At 37.7% G+C, this 24,443-nt stretch overlaps 1 protein-coding gene across 2 annotated transcripts in view; it reads right to left on the bottom strand.

The window, feature by feature from the left end:
• Positions 1–507: 507 nt before the first annotated feature.
• pde8a (phosphodiesterase 8A) overlaps positions 508–24,443 on the bottom strand; it is a 43,338-nt gene continuing 19,402 nt past the window's right edge. For both annotated transcript variants that reach the window (XM_067495976.1, XM_067495975.1), the window contains exons 2-22: positions 23,771–23,827; positions 20,725–20,915; positions 19,408–19,464; positions 19,161–19,215; positions 18,822–18,910; positions 18,520–18,598; positions 18,152–18,292; positions 15,763–15,851; positions 15,551–15,602; positions 15,416–15,458; positions 13,916–13,993; positions 13,633–13,703; positions 12,218–12,382; positions 8,010–8,058; positions 7,740–7,875; positions 7,414–7,612; positions 6,193–6,410; positions 5,487–5,619; positions 4,659–4,823; positions 4,414–4,543; positions 508–3,504 (exon numbers count right to left, since the gene is read on the bottom strand). In XM_067495976.1, coding sequence (XP_067352077.1) covers positions 3,398–3,504; positions 4,414–4,543; positions 4,659–4,823; positions 5,487–5,619; positions 6,193–6,410; positions 7,414–7,612; positions 7,740–7,875; positions 8,010–8,058; positions 12,218–12,382; positions 13,633–13,703; positions 13,916–13,993; positions 15,416–15,458; positions 15,551–15,602; positions 15,763–15,851; positions 18,152–18,292; positions 18,520–18,598; positions 18,822–18,910; positions 19,161–19,215; positions 19,408–19,464; positions 20,725–20,915; positions 23,771–23,797 — 2,274 coding nt within the window. In that variant the 5' untranslated portion in view covers positions 23,798–23,827 and the 3' untranslated portion in view covers positions 508–3,397. The remainder of the gene's footprint in view (positions 3,505–4,413; positions 4,544–4,658; positions 4,824–5,486; positions 5,620–6,192; positions 6,411–7,413; positions 7,613–7,739; positions 7,876–8,009; positions 8,059–12,217; positions 12,383–13,632; positions 13,704–13,915; positions 13,994–15,415; positions 15,459–15,550; positions 15,603–15,762; positions 15,852–18,151; positions 18,293–18,519; positions 18,599–18,821; positions 18,911–19,160; positions 19,216–19,407; positions 19,465–20,724; positions 20,916–23,770; positions 23,828–24,443) is intronic.

Raw genomic sequence — 24,443 nt, 5'->3', positions numbered from 1 at the left:
TAATCCAATACACCAGCTCTGCCAATTATTAGACTTTTACAAACTTATAGTTTCTCTAGTTTTTAAGTTGAAACTGTCAGAAAGTTGATTAATTCCCCTATGTGTTTATTATTAAGGTCATAATTGGTGATGGAGTCATACTGGAGTGCATATGTTAAGAGGTGGCTCTAATATTTAGGCCGTCTCATATATTTTAATGTTTCCAAGCTGATCCAATTTATCGAAAGATTGTTGAAACCATAATATGAGCTTTAAATACAGTGATTAAATGTTTTGACAGAAGAAAAAAAATATCATGGTTTTGTTTCCCATTTCTAATGAAAGAGCTTTGTAAAACTAATTGCGCTCAGGAAAAGGAGGAATGGTTACGGGATGACTGTAAACACACATAACTTGAACGATTGTAGAAACTCCATGCTTACACTAGGTACACTGAATGAAGAGGAGTAAATTAGGTTTTGGTATGTCTTGCTTAATAAATAAAATAACATTACTTTTAACTTCTGGTAGCCTGTAGTGTTCTTGATGACATACTTTTATTAGCAGGCTATAGGTATTCTGGTTATATTGGGACATAAGGCAACTCATGCGACTCTATACAAAACCACGGTAGTCTCTGTACCTTAAACAAAAAATATGTAACTTTTGGATAAAAAAAATAAAAACATGTCCTTGCATTTGCATATGAAAAAGTTACATTTATAAGAAAAGGAAACACACTCTTGGCCAGTTTAATTCAATCCATTCTCAAAGTTTTGCTGATACAACCTTACTTTGTCTGGCATGACCATTTAATGTTGGTGACTTAAGTACAAATGGAAGAGTCCTAACTAGTTTAGCTTTTCAGCTACAGTAGGCTACAGAATATAATATCACACCGACCGGTTGGTAGTCTATCCTGCGCAAAGAGACACACACAGTCAGACACCATTCACAGTCACATTCTCACCAAGGTTAATTTTGAGTCACCAGTTAACCTAACATGCATGCCTTTGGACTGAGGGAGGGAACCAGAGCATCTGGAGGTAACCCACGCAAGCACGAGGAGAACATGCAAACTCCACATAGAAAGACTGAAGCCTGCCAAGGATTCTTTTTGCAGTAAGGCTGCCAGTGGCACTCCACTACCATGCTGCCCCAGTATACCACCAGTTATATATAAACAGTTTGCACAGTTTCTGGTTTGTTAGCAAAAGCAAAGCTGATTTGCTTGATGTGACAACTCAGCAATGCTGAAAATTTGTTTCATTTTGTTTTCTAGGTTCCCAAGCTAGAGTCTCAGCCAATATGTAGGGTATGTATCCTTTGTGTATCTGAAGACACTTAGTGAAGATATTCAATACATACTATAAGATATATTGTATCTTGTAGAGAGAGAATGCACGCATGAACGAAAAGGAGAGACACTGCAGGAAATAGGCTGCAAGTGTATAATTGACATTATTTTATTTTTTATTGAATAGTTTCTAATTTTTTTTCCGTGCCTCCAGACCAAGATGTGAATCAGAAGGAACAAACAAATCCCCTGATTGAGTGAACAATTTTGCCATTAGAGAGAAACAAAAAATAACCGAGGTCAATACATCTTATCAAACATCATTTGCTTAGCTGTTAATGGCATTTATATACTGTTTAAGGAGGAAATATTTTTAATAAGCAATAATGTTTAACATATATCAGTATCCTAATCTGTAACCCTGGGTCTGTGCATAAAGATGATGGACAAGTGGCCAAAATTGAATGAAGATCCAAAAAAAATACCGAAAACAAAACAAACAAATAAAAAAAAAGAAAAAAAAGAATCTATGCAAGCTGGCCTCTAGGAGACTGCTTCAAGACAGTGATAGACAACTGTGATCCCCATCCTATACATGCTCTGTGTGACCATCCAATTCACAAGTATTCAGATAGCTATAATGGCTGATCTCATTTGCTGCAAATCCAGTGTAAAATTCATTGTCTATAAAAATATTGAGATTTACTTGAACATAACCTTCTGACTATAATAAAAACTCCAGATGTCCATTGCAGTTGCACAGTGGGATGTACTGTATAAATATTGTATAAAATAAGGCAGTCTTTTCAGTAGGATAAACCAGATACAAAAATTTCTGGGAGAAAAAATTTTCAAGTCCAAAATGTTTTCACATATTTCTGCTGTTGTCAAATGTCAAGAGGTTTACAGCATTAAACCAAGAGTAAGGGATTGTTGCAACAATTAATACACCCACACACCCACACCTACAACGCAAACACACCCACACATACACACACCCCTGATGATCAACAATAACAGCTTATTCTCCAATGCAACATCCCATCCCTCGACAAATCACTGAGACTTAGACATTTCTAATATTGTTACAGTGCAATACAAAAGTGTTCATTCAAACTGGTAATGTACTTTATTTATGAAAATAAAAATGTTTAATATGGTAATGTTTTATATGAATAATAATTGTACATTTTTTAGAGTTTTAGTATTTGTCTTCATCAGTTTTGGCTTTTCTCTCTGTGTTTTAAATTTGTTTTATTCCTATTAACTCAACTTATTCACTGATAATTTTGATATTGAAAATATGGAACATCTAAGAAAAATTGCACAGCAAATCATCTGTAATTAGTTACCTATGATCATGATGTTGAGGTGTTTGTGTCTCAGCAGTGGCCTGACGTGAAGACCCACTGCCTGACCCCAAAAGAAAGCATGTTTGCCCAAATTTATCTTATGACAGCTATGTGTCAACTTGGATGTGTTTCTTAAGGACTGATAAAAAATATTGCCAAAAACAAACAAACAAATAAACAACAAACAAAACAACTAAAGCAGTGGAGTGTTCTTTCATGGTGTGGCCTCCAGGGGCAGAATGAGCAGTCTTGTTTTCTGTTTAGCACAGGGATGGAGGTCAAATGTGATACTATAGGCTGACACCTTCATAACCAGACCACACTTCAATTAATTCCTCTAGTGTTGCTTGCTCCTTCAGTAAAAAAGCAGTTTTTACATGAACAGCAACTTCACAGGTAGACAGGAGAGCCCCTGTGGTTGTGGACGGATGCTTTGCCAGGAGGCATGTAGGGACTCTATCTCAGTCTTGTTACTTGACCAGCTACACTGTGAATGCCTTAGAGGCACAAAAAGTTTATGAGTACGTTGTGTGTCAGTGTCTGCTTGTCACAGTTCTTATCGGACATGTTGAACCAGCAGGGTTCCTGCTGCAACTGCCCATCAGGAAGTCCTTCTGTGGTTTCTGTTTCAACGGACATGTGGACGCTTGGCGTGCTACAGATGTAGGAGAGTGAAGGTGTGAAGGCCCTTTAGCTGGCTGGGCTGGCAAGGAGAGTGAAACCCCGGCTGTCCCGAACTGCAGAGTCCCAGGACTGAACCCCGCAAGGCCTACTCTGGAGGCGGCCGCAGGCTGTGTAGCTTCCTCTCATCCAGGCCTTTCCAGTACTTGAAGTTGTTGTCCAAGTGCTGCATAAGATTAGGGAGATCTGCAAAAGCTGGAGAGAAGATCAAAGATCAATATAATCTGTATAACCTTATATGTCCTCACTAATGTTGGCAGAACTAGTTTCTCCTCCTATCTACATTTTAATTGTAAATAGTTTTAAACTTCTCTTAAGATACAGTTATACTTTCATATACATTGAAACTGAATTTTTGTTGTATCTATTATTTAATCAACATCACTATCAATTATACAGCTTAGTTGGTAAGAATGCAGCACTCTCTCTCAGTGCTGACGTTAAATATCAATATAACATATAATAATGTATCATGCACCAATCTGTACCTGATTGGCTTGATAAAGTTTGTGTCGACTTAAGACTTTTTACAATTTTACATATAAAAGCATGGTTAAGTAAATTGTTTTCTGCAGTTCTTAAATCCCTTAGTTGTTTTAAATGACATAGTCTATAGAACTTTTCTCATAATTTATAAAGATTTCTAAACTTTCTAAATGCTACTAACAATAGTCTTCTTTTCTTCTTTTGCTTATTATCATTAAATGGTGCATGCTAATTGTGTTTGCCTATGCTACTACTGTACACAGCTCTCTCTTAAAAAGGTTATTTTTAATAAGATGTTTAAACACACAAAAGATCAATGGCTTTCGGCCTGTCCCTTCCCCGGGTCACCACAGCGGAACGTATTCCACACGTTGATTTGGCATGAGTTTTTACACCGCATGTCCACCCTGCCGAAACCCTCCCATTTTGTCTAGGGTTGGAGCCACACCTAGTTGTGTGGGATTCGATCCTGCCTCCTTCTGCATCCCAACCCGATGCTCTACCCACTGATCACCAGGGCCCCCCCAAGATGTTTAAACACATGATTAACTAAATAGTATGCAACAGTAGCATGCAAATTTAAACTATGTGTATTGGCATCATGATGTGTATTCTTACCATCCCATGCATCAAACATGTCCGTAATGAAGTAGTCTATGAAGGAAATCTGGGACTTTGGGATGCTACATGTGTTTCTGTCAAACACAGGCATAACCACTGGTAAACCTTGTCTCTTCTCTTCATCCGTCTGTATCAGAGACAACACCACAAGTAATTGTCACACACAATAAATACATAAATTACCAAAAAACAGTGTGCTGTCTAGTAGGCCGTCTCCCCTTCATATTGTGTTGTATATTTACCTGTGCAAAATATTCCTCTGAAATGCGTCCGGCCCATTCTATACAGAGTTCCTGAGGCCGACATGGATTGGAGATGTCGGCACACTTAATCAGCATCCGCTTTACAAGAATGCGATTCTCTGGTGATGTCAGAATGTTTTTGACAGATTCCTCATCATTGTTTCCCTTAAAAAACAACAACAATAACAACAACTTTAATAATAATAATAATAATAATAATAATAATAATAATAACAACAAGAAGAAGAGGAAGAAGAAGAACAATCAACAACAACACTATGGTTTCGTCCAGAGTTTGAATGGTTGTTTGAAGATCTTTGGCCTTTCCCTAAAGCATCTGTAGCATCTTCTGTTATATTAACTTGACCTCCTTTACATCTTATACCGCACACTGCTGCACTCCATATAGAATTCAAGGAAAACTAGCTCTCATATAATTTACATGTACTTGTATGATTCCTGCCTTTAAAAGGTAAGCAAACTTTTAAATGTCTGTGTTGTGCATTCCACACACAGATGAGAAAGATGTTACCAAGTTGTAAAATTCTCTTCCCGACATCTCTCCCCAATCAGTGTCCATGCAACAACAGGCCAGCGGTCCAAACCAGTGTCATGATCTCTCACCATCTCTCAAGCTGTTAAACCTATTGTTGCTTGCACACTGTTGAGACTGAATAAGGTTACAATAGTTTTGTGTATCTTACCTCTGGATTTTTATGTCTGTCATCTTGCTCAAACACAACACTGATCTATTTTTTAAAATGCTATAATTAGAAAGAGTTCTTCTACACAGATATGAAATATTAAAACATTTAAAATTGCTCTCACCCCATTCTCTTCCAGAGCAGCCAGTGGCTTGTTGATGCTGTTGACAAATTTGTTGACATGTTCAAAGTGTTTTGTCATCTCAGTTGCAAGCACCATATCAATGATGGCCTGTCGTAGTGTTCGATATTCATTTCTAGAGAGGGAAAGCGAGAAAGATCAGATGGGTGAAAGACAGGAAGGCAGGGAGAGGGGGAAAGGAAAGGAAAAACAGAGACGGGGGGGACAGCTTTGTAAATAGCATGGGAACCCAATTGAACAGTTTCCCCCCTCTGACTGCAGTGACAGTGGCAATGAATAGATGCTTTGTTCACAGCCCCCCAGTGAGGGGACCAGCACATGTGAGCTATTCTGCTTTGGGTCTCAAATCACACTAAATCACACACAGTATTGCTTTCATTTGCAGTCTTAATTTGTCCTCTTTAATACTTGTGACTGGTGATAATCACAATGGTGATTATCACAAACTATGTTTTGATATGGTATTAAAAAAATGATCAACTTTGTCAATCTGACATTTTGACCCCTAAAAATATTCAGTGATGGACAGAATACTGTATGTGTATATCTAATAGGGCTGAGTTTGCAAAACATCTTCATGCAGAGGATGTCCTACTGCTATTTAGAGTTACAACTGATTATGTTTTGTGATTTTATGATCTTTGAGGAGTTCATGGAAAGCAGAGTCATTGCATAAATAATACCGAACCTTTCAATGTTTTTGAAGATGTTGCACTTATCGTCTCTTGTGGTGATCTGGAAGGCGAGTGCTGCATGGTGGCTCTCTAGCACAGCTGTGTCATTGTAGAGGATGGCCAGCTCACTTCCTGCATTACACAGGAAACTGTTGGTGCGGCCTGGGTGGTCCACATCATGCACAGTAGCAGCAATCAGGGCAGCTACCTCATCAATGGGATCCAAGCTTTGCTGTTGGGACAAACGGCATAAAAGCTGGAGGTATGATTGTTGGGCATTACTGGAGTAGTCAGGTATGTTACAATCGTCATCTTACTGTTATCTAGGGTGACATTTGGCAATCCTAAATGATAAACTAACACAAAAACTGGTACAGTATAACCTGGTATAATAACACATCCCATCAACACAACTGTGACGTGCATCCAGTTAAGCCTGCAGGTTGAACTAAGAAGTAGCAGAGTACAAGATGGTTGTAATTTATTAATAGAATACTATCAATAAATTACCTTAGTGTAGCTACATTTATACAAGTTAAAGGTTTTTCTGTGATGTCAAAAAAAAATCTTTGTTGAGTGTGTGTATGAAACTTGATTAATGAACAATGATTCACTCCGCTCTGCACGATGAGTAATGTTAGGTTTTTCAACATGTGTCACAGAATTAAATAGAAAAAGCAATTGTGAACAGTTCATCAAAATAAATCCCCATTTTAAATTAATCTAGAAAATAACAAACCTGCTAACCTGTCTGCAGAGCTCTAGGGATTCATTAACCTTGGTGGATGTAATATTTACAGTCCACTGGCTAAACCAATGAAAGATCACTCCACTGAGATCAGAAATAGACAGTTTGGTAATCAGCTTAGGTAGTTCATGCCCTCAACCAGTGACTGAGCCACTGACACACTTGGGCAAAACCTCGACTTTCTAGGATAAGGTAGGCTCAGATGGGACTCGCGACTGAGCCGAAAGCTGCACTTGACAGTAGAAAATCTAAACATCTACAGTGTGTACTGTTGCTGTTAGGGCCCACAACCAAAGCAGTGCTGGACAATTGTGGACAAAAGGCAGCCTCTAACACATATTAATGCTTAAAGTCAATATGTTGAAAGACACATATATTACCATCTACTCATCAACCACCCAGTGCTGTTATCTTCTTTTTATTCAAACAAAACAAACTGTAAAGAAAGTGTAGAAAGTTAAATGTGAAGGTAGGTTTTGAAAGTTACCTTGACCCTCTCCTTGCAGAGAAAATATGCCGTTGCATGCAGTACATCAGCTGCGTGAGTAGAGTTATGGTAGGAGTTACTGGAGTGGTAATTTGCTTCAATCACTTGTAGCCAGGAGCGCAGTGTGGCCTCAGGGCAGTTTAGGAACTCACATACCGCAAAACGGGAGAAGATCTTCAGGCCCAAGTAGGTCAAAGGCCTACAGGAGAATTTTGCAAGTTAGTTTAACATAAAATTTCATCCCACACTCCCCTTCCAAACTAAAAGATAAGTAGACACAGCTCCCCCTCCCCCGCGGTTAGCCTTAAATCACATTGCTGCTCCACCTTTTCATGGTTGCAGCCTCCACATTAAAGATGTCCAAGTCCCACGAGTCCTCATTCTCCATGGTCTGGGCGATACGAGGGGGGATGTCATTTAACGACAGAGGAGTTGTCAGGTGACTGGGGATATGGTGGGGCTCTGTGAGCAAAGGAAAAGATGAAAAGAAGGAAAAAACTAAACTGTGTTGTTCACTACCTCTGGACAAACTACAAAAACTATAAAATGTAGCATTGCACTATGTCATGCTTCTTGAATGCTTAATGTATACTTACGTTTTGTTGAAAATATGTATTCATTTCCTGACAATCTGCGTAAACCATCCTGTGAAAAAGAAAGAATAAGAAATTTGTTTTTAACTGCATATATGCAATTCAGAAAAATAATTATATTTATTCAAGAGGCAGGGAAATTGTAAAAAAAATGTATTATTAGGCTAAAAATAATTTATTACGCTAAACACCTAAGAGCATCAGGAATATTTGAAAAGATTAAGGTTAGGCCCAGCTGTTTAAAACTTTTTTGTTTTTAAAACCAAGCTAATAACAGCCTATAATCCTTAAAACATAACCTGAGCATTTCAAATAATTTTCCACCAAAAACGAAACGACATTTAATACCTGTGTTTCTCATATATCAAATAAATTATAGACAAATTACATTTGGAATAATTTATATAATCTATTCTTGATCTAAATAAGTTGCCGAAAGACAAGCATTTTGACTGAGGCAACAGAGTAACAAATTATGACCTGCATCATAGATAAGAGGAAATAACATGGATTTTACTGATTTTAAATATCAACACTTTAATTATGAATTCTTTCATCTGTATGACAGTATTTTGGAGGCAATGTCTTGTTGACACCTCATTTGTTTCCTTACTAGCAAACACAGTGAGTGGGAGGATGAGGAAACCAAACTGAAATGATTACTTGCACAATTATACAGTTTAAAAATGATTACCCTGATAATGAAATGCCATAGTGCCAGAAATGAGACCATGATAATTGTGTGCTTGTCATGTTAAATAATCCACAATAAACAGTTGCATTAGGATGCTTGTCTTCCTCTTGCACAAAGTAATATTAGGAGGATAGCTTCATTACACAAATAATTACACAAATGTCTCTGTGTTCTCTGTATAATGATCCAGCTTATTTAAGAGTGTGTTTCTCCTGTGTGTGTGTGTGTATGTGTATGTATATATATATATACACACATACATATATATATATATATATATACACACATACATATATATATACATACACATACATATACATATATACACATACATATATACACATACATATATATATATATATATATATATATATATGTATATATGTATATATGTATATATGTATATATGTGTATATATATATATATATATATATATATATATATATATATATATATATATATATATATATATATATATATATATATATATATATATATATATATATATATATATATATATATATATATATATATATGTGTGTGTGTGTGTGTGTGTGTGTGTGTGTGTGTGTGGGTGTGTGTGTGTGTGTGTGTGTGTGTGTGTGTGTGTGTGTGTATCTCTCTCTCTTACTGTGTGTTATACAAATTGGGAAAGTAAAGGTGGATCAAACTAGTAATGTCAGTCAATCAAAATTCCAGAATAATTTGTAACTATATTTGAGTGACAAAGTTTTCAACACTGAAACAGCAAAGAGTAAAGTGTAATGATTATATCAGTGCAAAAGTTTGTATCTCCTTTGATAAACCCTCTAGGCAATTAACATTAGTATGTAAAATCCAGTGTCTGGTCTTTAAAAAAAGACTGTCAAAGCTTAACGCTTGATTAGTCAGGTATGTAAAAATTGGGTAGATATCCAGGGTAAGTCTCAGTTTGCCGAGAGCAAGAAAAACATGGGATCGGGAAAATTGCTTTAAGATCTCAAAATGAAATTGGTAAACACTTAAGCTTGACAGGGATATGGAAATATTTCAAAGTGTTTAGAGATGTTAGTACCAACTCTGAAGACCATAACCTAGAAACGGAAGAAACGTGGACACTTCCAATAAGTGGAAGACCAAAAAAAGAGCTACTTAAGAATTCAAAACAAATAACAGGGGACCTGACAAAGTCCTTATAGACAACTGGAATCGAAGTCCACACATCTACATAGTTAGGCATAGTTTGCCCAAGTCTAGATTGCTTGTGAGAAAAACATGCAGGAAGTGAATGCTTACTTCTATACATAAGGCAGCACCTTTGGAGAATGCGAAGGAGCATGTGAACAAACCAAGTGAGTTTTTAAACCAGACTGTATGGTCTGATGAGAATAAAGTAAATTTTTTTAGACATGATTCGCACAGGTATGTGTGGCAAGAAAAAAAAAAAAACACACCATTCCCACAGTCGACCATGGCGAATGCTTTGGGGCCGTATATCTGTATTGGGCACTGGAAATGTAAAGCTACCTACCATTAGTCAAAAATCTAACAATGAAGAGGCACTGGATTCCTAAGCAATATAATGCTCCAAAGCACAAATCTGTTTTGCTTTGCTGTTTCAAAGTAAGGGGATTCAAAGGTTTACACTCTGTATTTGATGGACTGATAGGAATTATTGTATAAATATTCAGGGACGAGGATGTCTTCTGAATGAATACCGCTGTGAGGTTAAACCATTTGAAGTTTTTAGTGAAATATCTCTGATATGGCATGAATTGTAATAATTTGCTGAAACACTGTTCAGGATCCAATGCTTGCAGAACTAATGACATTACCATTAGTCTGAGCTGTACATTGTGTTTAGTGCCAGTTAGTATGTTAGCATGCTAACACATTTGTGGGGATGACAACAGCTGCATTAGTTCAAATCACAGCCTCAGCATCTTAGTCTTGGTTTATGTCAACAACAACAACCATTTTATTATTACACTTTATCAAAAACATAATGTTTAAAGTGTCTCTCAAAGACAAGAAGCCACAATGAAATGTGGCATGAAATGATGCCCTCCAGTCATTGTCAAGTCATAAAATATTAAAAAGCCTAAAAAACATGACAGTCAAACATTGTAAAGGCCACTGCATCTTTCAAACATATTTGCAACTTATCAGCTATATGACAATGACAAGCCTATATCACCCTGTGATTCTGATTCAAGATATGCATAATGTCTATTTTAGCCATTAGTGAGTAAATGGGTGTGTGTTGCAGATCAAAATATTTACTTTACAAGTGAAAAAGGAAAAGGAGACTGGCTCATCTTTGACCCGAGCATTGTCTCATAGTGGTGCTGACTCTGTACACACTGGCTATTTTAAGACTCTCCCCCCTCTTAATGTTAAATAGGGTCTTCTGAGATCAAACTCTGCACAACTCTTCAGAAACTGGAGATGCAAGGCCAAAAACATACTGCAAATAAATTCTGCAGCCATGAATCTCTTAAACCTAACATACTGTATTACTATACAAATAATTATCTAATCCCCTATCAGCCTCCATCACTTATACAGAACACATTTTTCTAGGGAAAGACTATGTGTAACATCTCTCTGCTTCTGTGTATTCAGAGTGTACATGTATAAGTAATTCCATGCTTATTCATCTGATCCAAAGAACAGGATGTTTCCAGGCCTGTGGAAATGACAGGAAGAGGTTCATGTGAGTATGGCTGTGTGCACATTGTGTCTAGAGGAGAGAGAGAGGAGAGAGAGAGAGGAGAGAGAGGGGGGAGAGAGAGAGAGAAAGAGAGGAGAGAGAGAAAGAGAGGAGAGAGAGAGAAAGAGAGGAGAGAGAGAGAGAACGAGAGAGAACGAGAGAGAAAGAGAGAAAGAGAACGAGAGAGAAAGAGAACGAGAGAGAAAGAGAACGAGAGAGAAAGAGAGAAAGAGAGAGAGAGAACGAGAGAGAACGAGAGAGAGAGAACGAGAGAGAAAGAGCGAGAGAGAAAGAGAGAACGAGAGAGAACGAGAGAGAAAGAACGAGAGAGAAAGAACGAGAGAGAAAGAGAGAACGAGAGAGAACGAGAGAGAGAGAGAGAACGAGAGAGAGAGAACGAGAAAGAGCGAGAGAGAGAGGGTGGGCTTTCCCCTCCAGCCTACAGGAGCACAAAGGACAATCTAACACTTCCTCTGGGGTTGTTGCCAAGACTGCCAACTTGGCACTCTTTCTACTTCTGTATTTCACCACTGTTGTCTGTTAATCTCCCCCTCCCTTCCACAGATATGAAAATGTGAACAGAAATCCCCACAAAACCAGAAGTGTGCACACACACACACCTGCCTCTCTGTTATTTATAATAGACTTCCATAGTGAGCGCTTCATGGACATTCATGCTGTTGCACATATTATTACTGTGGAATTCTGCACATGCTCTGACGCGTGTTATCATACTGGAGTTGAGTCATTCACAGTGGAAGGAAGCAGTTTGGGTGTTTCAGACTTTTTGATGCATCCTTGTGCTCTGAGTGACCCTTTGCTTACCGTCATCAGACCCCCCACGAGGTCATTTGTATGGGGATCTTCATCCTTGGTGCCCAGCTGTGGGGAGTAGAGCTCAGTGGTCCTTAGGATCTCCAGTACCCGATCCAAGGCCTCTGCCACAGGCATAGGACTGCTTTCCTGCGCTGCATTGATGATATTGATCACCTGGATGATGAAATAAGATGGTTACAACAACAAAATCTACTATTACAGCTACAACTACTCCTACTACTAGATTATGATCACATAATCATTATTGTATATGTAGTTACAGATATACACACAAAGGGTCTAAACAGTCAGACAGATAGCAGAAGAAACACCACAACGTGTGCTAAAGTGAGCCAGTTAAATTCAATCTTGAAACCTACTGGGAGCCAGTGTAAAGTGTCTCAAACCGTTGCACCATGTTTAATTTTGTTGCTTTGCTTTCTTGTCAAGGGTCAGATAAGAAGATCAATACCATAGTTATACTCCTGTCTGTCCCTTAAATATCCGCTGAGCATGAAAACTATACCAAAACTACAGCTTAACAATATACACATACAAAAGAGCTTATTTAGTTTTAAATATTTGCTTATTCACTTGTTTGTAGAAGGACCGTGCTGTCACTACCTCACCAGTCAACAAGGTAGTATTACTAAAAAACTGACAAAAATGTGAGACACTACGTGACTTAATGGAAGAATATTTTTGCCAGTCTTCATCAGGGTATCAGATTTATTTCGATCACATTTCAAAGATATAAATTCTCCCTGATGATGGCAGCATTGGTGAAATAAAGAACTGAAATAGAGAAAGATTCTTCCAGTAAGCCAGCTAGTGTTACCAAGTTATTTTCTTATTTCTAAACACCCAGTAGGATGATGCTCAGAAAATGCACAAAAGGCCTCTATTCCAACATAAACCTGAAGCCTTTGGATGTTCGAGCAATGGAAACCCATGGCAAGGTCAGCAAGCATATTCAAGAACACAACTTCTCACCAACTCTTTTCCACACATCCACAAAAAGTACCAGCAGTTGTATCAGTGCTTTATTCTGGAGAGGATAACGCCTACAGGGACTGTCTACCCAGTCAAATGATACAGCAGAGTAACTGTAGTGTGTCATATGACCCATCCCTGGGGACTTTCTCTGTTTCCGACTATCCAGGCTGCCGGATAGTAAAACAGCAGGTCATTCCGGTCCAACATGCGGTCCTGTTTTGCGCATGAAATGTGGCATTTTATCAGCCCATCTCCTCTTGACATGATATTCGTGTCCCCCTATAACTGGTAGCTGTACAAGAAGTGCTCATGGCTGTTGAGGCAGTTTAATAAACCACGAATTCAGTCATAAGATGCAGAACATAAGTACAAAGTCGTAATCATATGATGAAGGCTGGGAGGGATGATGGAGGAGGAGATGAACCCACCTTGGTGATGGGAGCTTCAATAGTCATAGAGTGAATTCGAGCCATTGAGGAGTGCCTTCGCTGTGAGCTTCCTGGCAGCATAAAAAGAAAAGACATTCCCTTATTGTCATTGACATATTGACTCTCTCTATTATAACAACTAATTAAGCTGCAGTTTTCCAACCACTTGCTAATGACTGTGTTTGTGTCCAATCAACACTTGATGCAAACACATAACTAAAGAGGCTTCATAAGCTCACAAGAATGCCTGTAGTTTCCACCATCTATCTCCCTTTACACTCACCATCACTCCCCCGAGATGTTGTGGATCTGACATCCAGAGAGCCTTTCCTCCGGTCTTTGTGCTTACTGGATTGGATGTCTGGGGAGAAAGAAAATAACACCTTACATTAACATGCAAATATGCACAAACACACAACTTTGGCCTGGCCATGGCAAAAGCGTGACATGCCTCAGTGAGGTCAACGAGAAATTATCAGTTTGTTTTTGATTGGTACAGCTCTGATTATCAATCTGTGGTTTTGTTTAATCATACAGAGGAATGAAGTAGCAGAGTTTAACCGATACTCGAATACTAACACTGATAGGTTAGTGTTTCTGTTGAATCTACTGTATATATGAAATTTCCTGACAAAACATAAGACAGTATTTGCAGCCTTATGGTTCATAGTCATAATAAAGGTTGTTTTCTTTTCTTGTCTTGCATACATTTCGATCTTTGTTTCTACCTTCTGTGTGTGATTTGAATTTTACTTTACAAAATAATTTCTGGGCACACAGTATACCATGACAGAGAGCCAAAGAATAGGGAGAGAAACAGGTCTTTATTTCTTAGTCTGAATGGCGTACTGAAAATCGGTTCATAATTATGAAAGCACTGAAATTTAAGGTTTTTGAAATGTTTTTTAAATGTACTATAAACACACTTCAGGCACAAACAGTGCACTAACAGAAAGTCTAAGTAAAAAGAAACCATAGTCACTTTGAAAGGCCATAGGGAAGAAAAAGAAAGAATTTTAATAACTTTTTCAAAATGGCAAGAGACTGCTGAATAAACCCCTTTTTCTTGAGATTAACAGCATAATCAACCTAATCAGTACATGTAGGGGTATTTCATGGTAAGTACTGTGGAACTATGCAAAATATCATGAACAAACAGCAATATTTCAAAGCTCTTTCTTTTCAGTGAGCATGGGAAAGGATGACAACACAGAAAAGATAGGATTCCTGTTTTGCTTGTCTGTCAGGAGAAAAGCTGCTGCATTTTTAAATCAGTTGTAGCTGTGAATTGACTTTACAGCTGATACCACAGTACAGGAATGATCAATGGTGGTCTGGTATTCTACTGTTTCAAAATTATGTCATGATTAAAGAAAACAATATTTATTTGGCATGTTGCAATGCATAAGTTACTGTCCAACTAATATTTGGTGTCTGCAAACACGGTAGTATAATAATTATACACAGATCTGTGTACAATCCCTGTTACACTGGAAATTAATTTTGTGCTTTCTAATAACAAATGCAATGCCGTCCTTCCGATTGTCAAACTTAGTGGCAGATCACAGTGGATTCTGTCAAGGGGAGAACCATCACTGATGACGTGTGACTGCCCAGCAGAGAGAACCAAAGTAAGAGAGGACCTGAACTGCCCCTGAAAGTCTTCAAAGCCTTTTGAGTTTTTTGGCATAAAATAAATCGCATAGAATTATATTCTAACACAGATTAGAGTTAAAAGAAAGCAGTCTTGCACAAGCAGTTTATAGAGCGGAGAGGAACTTACCTGTCTGAGACTCTGCCTGCACACGTTCAGTGGATTTATCACTCTGCAACGACAGAGAAAAAAAAGCTAACTGAAATATATAGGCCAGAAAGCTCATTTCATTTATAATTCAGGAATACTGGAAACACATTATACCTTATTATTATCATTTAAAGGCCTGTGGATAGACACATAGTGTCTGATTTTTCTGTGAATGAAAAAGGCTTATTAGTACAGCAGGGGGAAAAAAAAGAGTTGCAATAATCAATAATCTATATATTATCTGGCTTAAGTATTCAGCGGCTGGAAAGGTCATTTACAGTTTTACAATTTAGCAAGCCTGGATGAGCCAGTATACTTTCACTCACCCTCCCTGTCCAATTACAGGTGTGATCTTCACATTTTGCTGAATGCTGTCTCCATTCTTCTTTTTGGCATAATAAATCCCCTGCCACTCCTGGAGCATAACAAGAGAGAACCAAGAGAGAAGAAATGAAAGATACATGGATATAATGCACAAACAAATAAATATGCATTAGTTGAGAACCATTTGTCATAAATATTGACAAAATATATTATCTGTGAATAAATGTGGGCGTGGACTGTAGCAAGATTGTTGTGCAGGATTGGGTGGGGAATTCAGGTGGGTCAGAATATTTCAGAGACCATTAAGTTGCTTTAATGGGTAGGTGAAACACTCCTGGAGTCCAGTGTTCTTGTTTCATGTTTCCCCACAAACAGTCTGCTGTGGCACTTAAAAAGGCCCTTCCTGCTGTTAGCCTGTCTGGGACTGACCTTCGCTCTCTGTGTGGTAATATTACAGCACAGCACTCAACCACAGTTTTTCTGCACATGAAACACGGAGCTGCTGGATGGTCAGTGATGCAGACTTACAACACACGTGGATGCACATGAATAGACACAAAGGCAGGAATATCTACGGTACCTAAAAGAGTGACCTAATTGTGAAACAACAATGAACAGTGGTGTATAGTATTTTACAAAATGCATTTTCAGGAAAAATAAATGCTGTGTAAAATGGATGCAATGGTTTGTAAATCAGTCATAAAAAACAACATATCAAATGTTGCAACTTAAAGATTTGTTGTTCTTTTTTTCATTGATAATTGTTAATTTGATGATAGCAACAGGGCATATTTACCACTATGGGGCTTCCCTTCTTTAGTTACAACACTCTGTAAGTGTTTGGAAATTTCTTTAATTTTGAAAGCAATTTTTGCCCCCCCACCCTTCAGCTGCTAAACAGTTTAGGGCCTCCTTTGTTGTATTTGGTGCCTCATAACGTGCCAAATGTATTCAGTGGTTGACAGGTCTGGACTTCAGACAGGCCAGCTTAGCACAGGGGCTCTTTCACTATGAAGTCACTGTGTTGTAATATGTGCAGAATGTGATGTGCCACTGTATTGTTGAAATAAGCTTTTACTGAAAAATATGTAGCCTGGATGACAACATATGATACAAGTGTCATTATTTTTACTATAACTTATTGTATACACATGACTATTTTTTTCAATTCTGATGATGAAGAAACATTTGTACTAGTTTTTTCAATAAAAAAAAAAAGAAAGATCATGAGTGTGTTTTAACAGCTTAGAAATATTGTTTTTGTTAAAATGTGCGACTCTGGTAAAGATCAGATCACATTTCATGACCAATTTATGCAGAAAACAAGAAAATAGAAAACAATGCCATTACAACTTCTAGCAACTGGACACTGATAAGCCACAACATTAACACTTCTTGTCTTAATGATGACATAGGAGACAAGTAATAAGCAAAATGTGATACATTGTGTGAGCTGTGTGTAGAAGTAGTAGAAGTACACAAACCCAACACTCAAGTAACAGTGTAAATAATTGCCTAAAAAAAAATTCTCCACTACAAGTAAAAGTGCTTAGCAGATGATCTACATTTTTCAAAAGCACAAAAGTAAAAGAACAAACAAAAACTAATTATGGCAATAATGGCCAAACATGCACAGTAATTAATAAGCATAAGGGTCGAATATCAATGCCTATAAAGCTGGAGCTGATTTTAACCATCTACGTACTTACAGGTGGTTAACCCACAACGATACAAAACCAAGGTGGTGTACAGTATGTACAAGGTACATTGATCGTACGTTCATGGGTGTGCAAGTGCTGTGAGCATTAATGTGCCCAACACCATCATAGATGCTGGCTTTTTAAATAACTTTAAACTGCATGGTCCATCTCTTCTACTCTTTTCAGCATAAAGGACAAAACCCATTTCCAAAAATAATAAAAGAGTTTGACTCATTAGACCACAGGACTTTTTTCTACTTTGCCCCAGTCTATTTTTAATGAGCTCAGAGAAGGTGGTGACGTTTCTAGATCTTGTTTATATAGGATTGTCTCTTGTTTCTACAGACCTATGCCTATTATTAATGCGGTGGTTCCTAAGGGCCCGGGCATCACAGACATTCAGTATTGATTTTTGTCCTTGTCCCCAGCAGACATATGCAAATTCGTCCAGATTCTCTGAGCATTGTAATGCCATGGACTGTAGATGAATTCTAGGCAAAAAAATGCTACTCTCAAGATGCAGAACATGCCTTTCTTCATACTCCCAAGAATTAAAAATGTTGACAATCATAGGAAAGTGATGATTTATTGGTTCAATAGTTTAAATTCATAAACAGGACATCAGTGAAAATTTTGTTTAGCCTGAGATTTATAGTGTATATTGTAAGATGATTTGATGAATGTGTATTACCTTTCCTTTCCGTATGCAGGAGTTTATGGTTTCAAGGAGATCAGGCTTATTCTTCTCACTTTTAGGCACTTCTAATATTTCCTTCCCTATTAGCTCACCTTGTTGGTAGCCCATAATGGCCTCATAGGCAGGGTTCACGTACTGTAAAGGAGAATAAGAGGCTTTGCCTTAGATGGTGATCCACAGTTTGTAAAATTCACAATGAAAACAAATAGAGACATAAGACTGCATCATTCACTACAGAGATCTGGGATTATAAGGGATGTGAAAAGAATTTAAAACAAGACAGAAAAAGACAGAAACAAAGAAAAAATAAGCATGCATCACAATAAAGTAACTAAAAGTACTGACGTTTATTAAAAACCCACCTGAATCACTTGATCTTCAGAAGTGATTTCTATTGCCTCTTGGCTTTGTTCTAGAGCTGTGAAAATAGCATTCCCAGCCCTTGTACAGGTAGACAACAGTAACAGAATATTAATCAGTTTTAAATGTCCTGTATACACTTCCCTATAATATATACTTGAATGCATTTTAAAGAAATAGTAAGCAAATATTAAAACTGGATTGTTAAATGTGTGTGTTGTTTGTGATGATCTCAGTGCTACAGCTTTGAACAAGCTTATATATAAAAAGTGACAACAAAACTGTACAATACTGCAAAACTCACCTTAGTTTGAACTGCGCCCGCACCTCCCCATGCTCCAACTGTAGCAGCTCATTGTAGCAGGCCATCATGTTGCCGTTCTCCACATATCTCTGAGGGTCAGAAGGCAACAATAAGAAATACAAATACTGTAAAGGTGAATACATTTGAAATCAGTGCCATTACAGAATATGTTAGAGTTCTCTGATGCCATGACTAATAATAATAATTTGAGCAAACTCCCTCTATCTGTGTCCTGAACAAAACCACATGATTTAAAATCTGGAATCTTTACTTACATTGAGCATTGAGAGAAGGTATATCCAAACAAACAAACAAAAAAATACATAAATAAAAGCTCACCCTATTAAATCCGGCATTAATTAGGGGCATCACGGAAGCTTCTTCCCTGTCTGGCCTTAAAAAAGAATGTATGTAAGCAAAATTGACATGACAAAAGCTTGTTTATAGAAGGTCAGAGCACTGTACCATGTGACAAGCTCCAGGGCTACAGACCTCTGCTGAGTGAAGGATTTTATCTCCATTAGCATCTTAAAATGACATTGAGAAAATGGACAACAAAAGCAGAAAGGAAGAAATATGTACATACCTTTTCACAACAGCAACTATCACAGTGTTTTCTGAAGAGTTGACAGCTCGAATTGACCTGGATGTAAACAGAGGAAGCCTTTTAGCCTGTTAGCAGACTGGTGGAAAAGCTCATGGCATCATATCAATGTATTTTTCAGTTTGTCACGCTCCGATTCTCCTAGGCAGGCAGAGCCTAATGGTGGAGCTCTGTGGGTCTAGGCCTCTGAAAGAATGCAGTGTACAGGGCCACTCATCCGCCTGTGGTTTTCCCCAGCTAGTGGTCATAAAGGCCCTTTAGTTCTCCCTTGGAGCCTGTGCGTGCACACTGAACATATGGATCGGCCAAAATGAATAGGGTTAACATACACGCTGGGCAGGGCAAATGAGTGTAAGTGTGTTTTTGGTTTGGGCAGTAGCTAAAGATAGAGAGTGGTATGGACAGGCAGTGTTCATTTCTCACTGACATGACTCCTGTAGGTTGCAATGAACGTTAGGGAGTCCAAAGTGAGATGACCATTCACCCCTGCATGTTAATAGTCACATGTGTTACCAAATGTAATATAACAGTGCTGGTAATTTTTACCAGAAGTTAGATTCAATTCAACTGTGTACACAACATCAGTGATGCCTAAACTAATCTGGGGCACTTGCAGTTGCCACAGGGTATGTGGAAAGCCTGGTAGCTCAGAAATCACTTGTTTCAAACATTTAGTCAGCTGTAAAAACAGATGAGTAGTGGATAAAGGGTGAAATAAGGTAAAAACTAAAATAAATACTTTAAATAGCTAAAAACACATTATTAAAGGATTTATTAAAAGTCAGAAATTATAGTAATTATAGTATTATAAGAAATTAAAGTGCAGAAATTATAATTTGATAACAAAAGTGAATAAAGAGAAGATAAGTACATATAAATGGCAGATTGGGTAAAACTATTATGTAGTGGTTATAGCAATAGTTCAAACAGCTAATGGAATGGTAAACAAAAGAAAATAATAAATGTTTCAAAGCATTCACTAGTATTACCAATATGTAATAGATGAACAACTAAAAAGTTAACAAAAAAAGTTATCAATGAAAAGTTGTAGTGTTTAGTTATGGCTGTAGTATGAACGGAAATATTTTTAACATTTACATGTCATTGACAGTGTTAAGTGTCCTTTAGCTTAAAATCAGCTCAAATGTACACATTTCCATGCTGGATGTTCACATGAGTTCATCTGGCAGGACTTTGGGTGGAAGTAAAAAAAAAAAAAAAAATTGGGAAAGTTGGGATCCAAATCATTCCAGAAATACAAGATTAACTAGTACACTGATGATGACAGAACCTGCTTACCGGCATAATGCTTCAGCGTCAAAGTGCCTGGAATGTCTGTGGTCAATGATGACGAGGTCATGCTGCTTCTCCAAGAAGCATTCAAGAGCTGAATCGGGGGTTCGCGCCATGCTGCACCTGAAGTTGGCCTTCTCACATGCCCAGCAGAAGCCATTACTCTGACTGTCCTCTTTGGCAAAAACTAAAAGTACCTGCAAAAAACAGAGGCGACAAATCCAATTAAGCAAATTGTGTTTTTAAGACACCTATACTGAGTCAGATGGTTTTGATAGGCAGTTTAAGCATTTCAAGGTATTTCTAAATCCATTTTTAGACTCTTGCTGGATAAATGGCTTATAAATACAAAGGCTGTCAATAAAAGCTCTTTAATTCTTAACCCATCAATAAATAGTTTCAGCACTAATTATATGATCAATAGTAATTTTGACATGAATGTATGTGAGTTTTCCTGCATGGATATAACATCTGAAGCCATTTGTGTAGTCCTTTAGTTACTGTAGAGATAGAGTCATCTCATTTATTGGTTAATATTGGGTGAGCTGATGTTTCATGCCTCGATATTTAAATCTCTTCCAAAAGTATCAAAACATGTGATATGAGTTAGATAAGTTGTTAATACCATCAAATAAATTTTTTTACTTTCACCTGATATCCATCTTCTGATTTCAACCCCAAACTGACGTTTGGGGTGGAATGGGGTGGAAAGCAAATTAATTAGCCTGGCTGGTCCCATAATTTGAGGGGACAGTACATGCTTAATTTACTATGAAAATATGAAATTAATGTTTGTTACAATTATAAAGTAGCTACATTATTTAAAATAATTGAAATATTGCTTTTACAACATTGGAGAGCTACAATGATATAAATCTGTGATGTTTTTGAACAACTAAAACATAAAATAATCCACCTCCAGCCTGTGCTGTAGAATTAGTTCAGTAAAGAACTAAAGTAAGCTGCAGTAAAGTGCAGCTTTGATGCTTCATTGTATCAATAGCTCAATTGAGTATAGTGCATTCGTGCCTCCTGTGAACAGGCTTTGATTGATCAGGTTAGTCTCGTGCTCAGGTGTGTCAGAGATTTTACTGTCCGCTGCCATGATCTATGACTCAATTAGCTGAGGTGACCTTGAGCGGCTCCGGTCCCTCCCACCGGTCTGCCAAGGCTGTGGCAGAAAGTGCTACCGTCAAACCAGCCACTGAGAGTACGCACTCTCTCTGCCAGCATACTTTCATATAACCCCCTACTTGCGTAAATAGTGGGCCAGAGATTTAAGCCCGCCTCCAAAAGCAGCGCTGCTCTAAGAGTAGATTCATGAGTCACTCTCTCAAACAGACGTCATCTCTAACTGTTGGCAGGGAGTAGAATGAACGTAAAGAAAAGAAAGTTTGTTCTGCAGTTTTAAGTTTGCATCACACCTGTAAAACTAAGTTGGGGCACAAGGAACTGACTCTGTCGAGAAAACTAGAGATGTTCTCCACACAATGAGGGGATAGAGGGTTGTTTGTTGCCCTTTTGATTTATTCTGGTGATCCTTGTGGCTTCGTTCAATATCAAAATGTAGCTTCAAGCTTGAAGCAGCTCTCTGCCATGCCTGAGAGGGGTGTCGCTAATGCAAACCATGTTCCACATATGAACTATTTCTTTACAGGAGCAATGAGTGTCTGGATCGTAAATACGTCACTGCAGCTATGTTTGGTGCACACAGGGAATTAGATCAGAATTCCACATTGGGATGTTGGTAGAAAAGTCAACATTCCCACAGAGGTGGAGGGACGGAGCAATATAGGCTGAGATAAGGTCAGATGACTGTGCTCATGCTGGACAGATACGCTTAACTCAACAACAAACCAAGCTGCGACAGAAAAAAGACAAAATTCAACAAAGTCAAACGAAAATCAAGCAAAAAGAGAGAAGACAAACTTCATGCTCTAAAGATACAAATTTGAAAAATCAGAGAATGTTGCACAAACATAAAGAAAGCAAGAGTAAAAGTTTATTTCAAAAAGGGGTAGTAAAGCTTTTGGCAGGGTCTGACTGCTCTGTCTAGAAAACATCATTGTTGAAACCAGAGGGCCTGCCCAGATCCTGTGAGCTGCGAGAAAAGAAGGAGGAGTGGAAAGGAGGAGGGCATGACGAGATCAGCTGTGAGTGACAAAAACAGGAAGGGGATATCTCTCTACCTCCTTTACCTACCGTGGTCACAGTGGAATCCATCAGACAAAGTTGAGTCTATGCAGGCATGACATTAAATTACAGAAGGTACTGATTTACTCACTTTCATTGTTACCAAGTTTAGCTAAATTTAGTATGGCGTTAATTATAAAGAAGTAGTACTTTATGATGCTATCATCAGATGATGGTGCTCAAATTGTTATCTGTTTTTTATACCACCAGTGCAATATCCAGAAGCAGAAAACCCTCACATATGGGCAGCTGAATCAGCAAAAATTAGTCATGTTTGCTTGAACATGCAATAAATGATTATCAAAACATACAGTATTTAAATTTCCTAAAAGCAGCAGCAAAACATGCTAGTAGAGGTAGCTCAGCACCAAACTATATAACTAACCGCTAAAGGTCAGTGATGAAACTGCTCCATGAATCCTCTGTACAGTTCTTCCATAGCATGCATTGTTCATTATGGTATGTTCCTGCTCATAAATGTTTGGCCTTGTTGCCTTGACAACCTAAGGCTGCATCGCACACAATACGTTCATTAAAAAAGATTTAGCTCCTCTTCCTCCAGTGTTTGGATAGGGACTTTTTTCTTTAATGTGTTAGCGAGGTGTGGTATCTTTGAGAAATTTAAGATTAGTTCTAACTGCAAACAAAAGTTGGTGACGTTTTGAAATACTAGCCCTAGAAAAATACTACCAAATATTGACAGTCATACAAAGTTTAGCTCCAAGCCTCTGCTAAAAGCCCCTAAATGATGGGGACATAAACATTTCACTGGAGCACTTCTGTTGTTCCATGGAAAGCCTTAATGCATTCAAGCCCATGAGCATCAATCATTCAGATGTTCAGCATTGTTTTACAATACCTGAAGTGGGTCTTTAAATAGCTTCATTGGTCCAAATTGCACCTCTGTTAATGTGGTCTGAAAGATAACAAGAAAAATACAAAAAGAATACAATGATTAGAAAAAATAATTTTACAAATATCAATTGTTGACCTCTTATGTTGAAGAGTAACATAAACACCAGTCTTTTTTTCCTGAGCTTATTAAAACAAAGTACAGAGAGCTGAAGACGTAACCCTAATCTTTACCACACATGTAGGTGAAAGCAATGACCATAAAACATTTTTATTACACCAAATAAATAGTTTGAGTTTGATGTGATTTGCTATTTGTGAAGGTATTTGAGAACATATATCTATGGATTTACAGACAATGAAATGTACCGAACTTTTTGCAGAAGTTACCAGTTTATTTACCTATTAAAATTTGCCAAAACAACATTGGAATTATTTTTTACAATATATGTACAGATTAATCTACCTTAAAAAACATCTAGCTCAACCCACTACATTAGTAAAATATAAAAAGGCGTCCTAAACCAAAAGTAACTTATTTGAGCGTTTCAGTACACGGGTTTTACTTAGATATTTTTTATTGCAGTATTGGTACTTTGTAGGATAAGAATGTTTATTTGAATCAGTGATTTTGGACTCAACAATAGCCCTAAAACGTTTGCAGACTAAAAACTGCTTCT

Source organism: Channa argus, chromosome 2, assembly GCF_033026475.1.
Source record: "Channa argus isolate prfri chromosome 2, Channa argus male v1.0, whole genome shotgun sequence".
Taxonomy (NCBI): domain Eukaryota; kingdom Metazoa; phylum Chordata; class Actinopteri; order Anabantiformes; family Channidae; genus Channa; species Channa argus.
The sequence above is the reverse complement of the archived record's forward strand: the minus strand, read 5'-3'. Positions and strand labels throughout refer to the sequence as shown.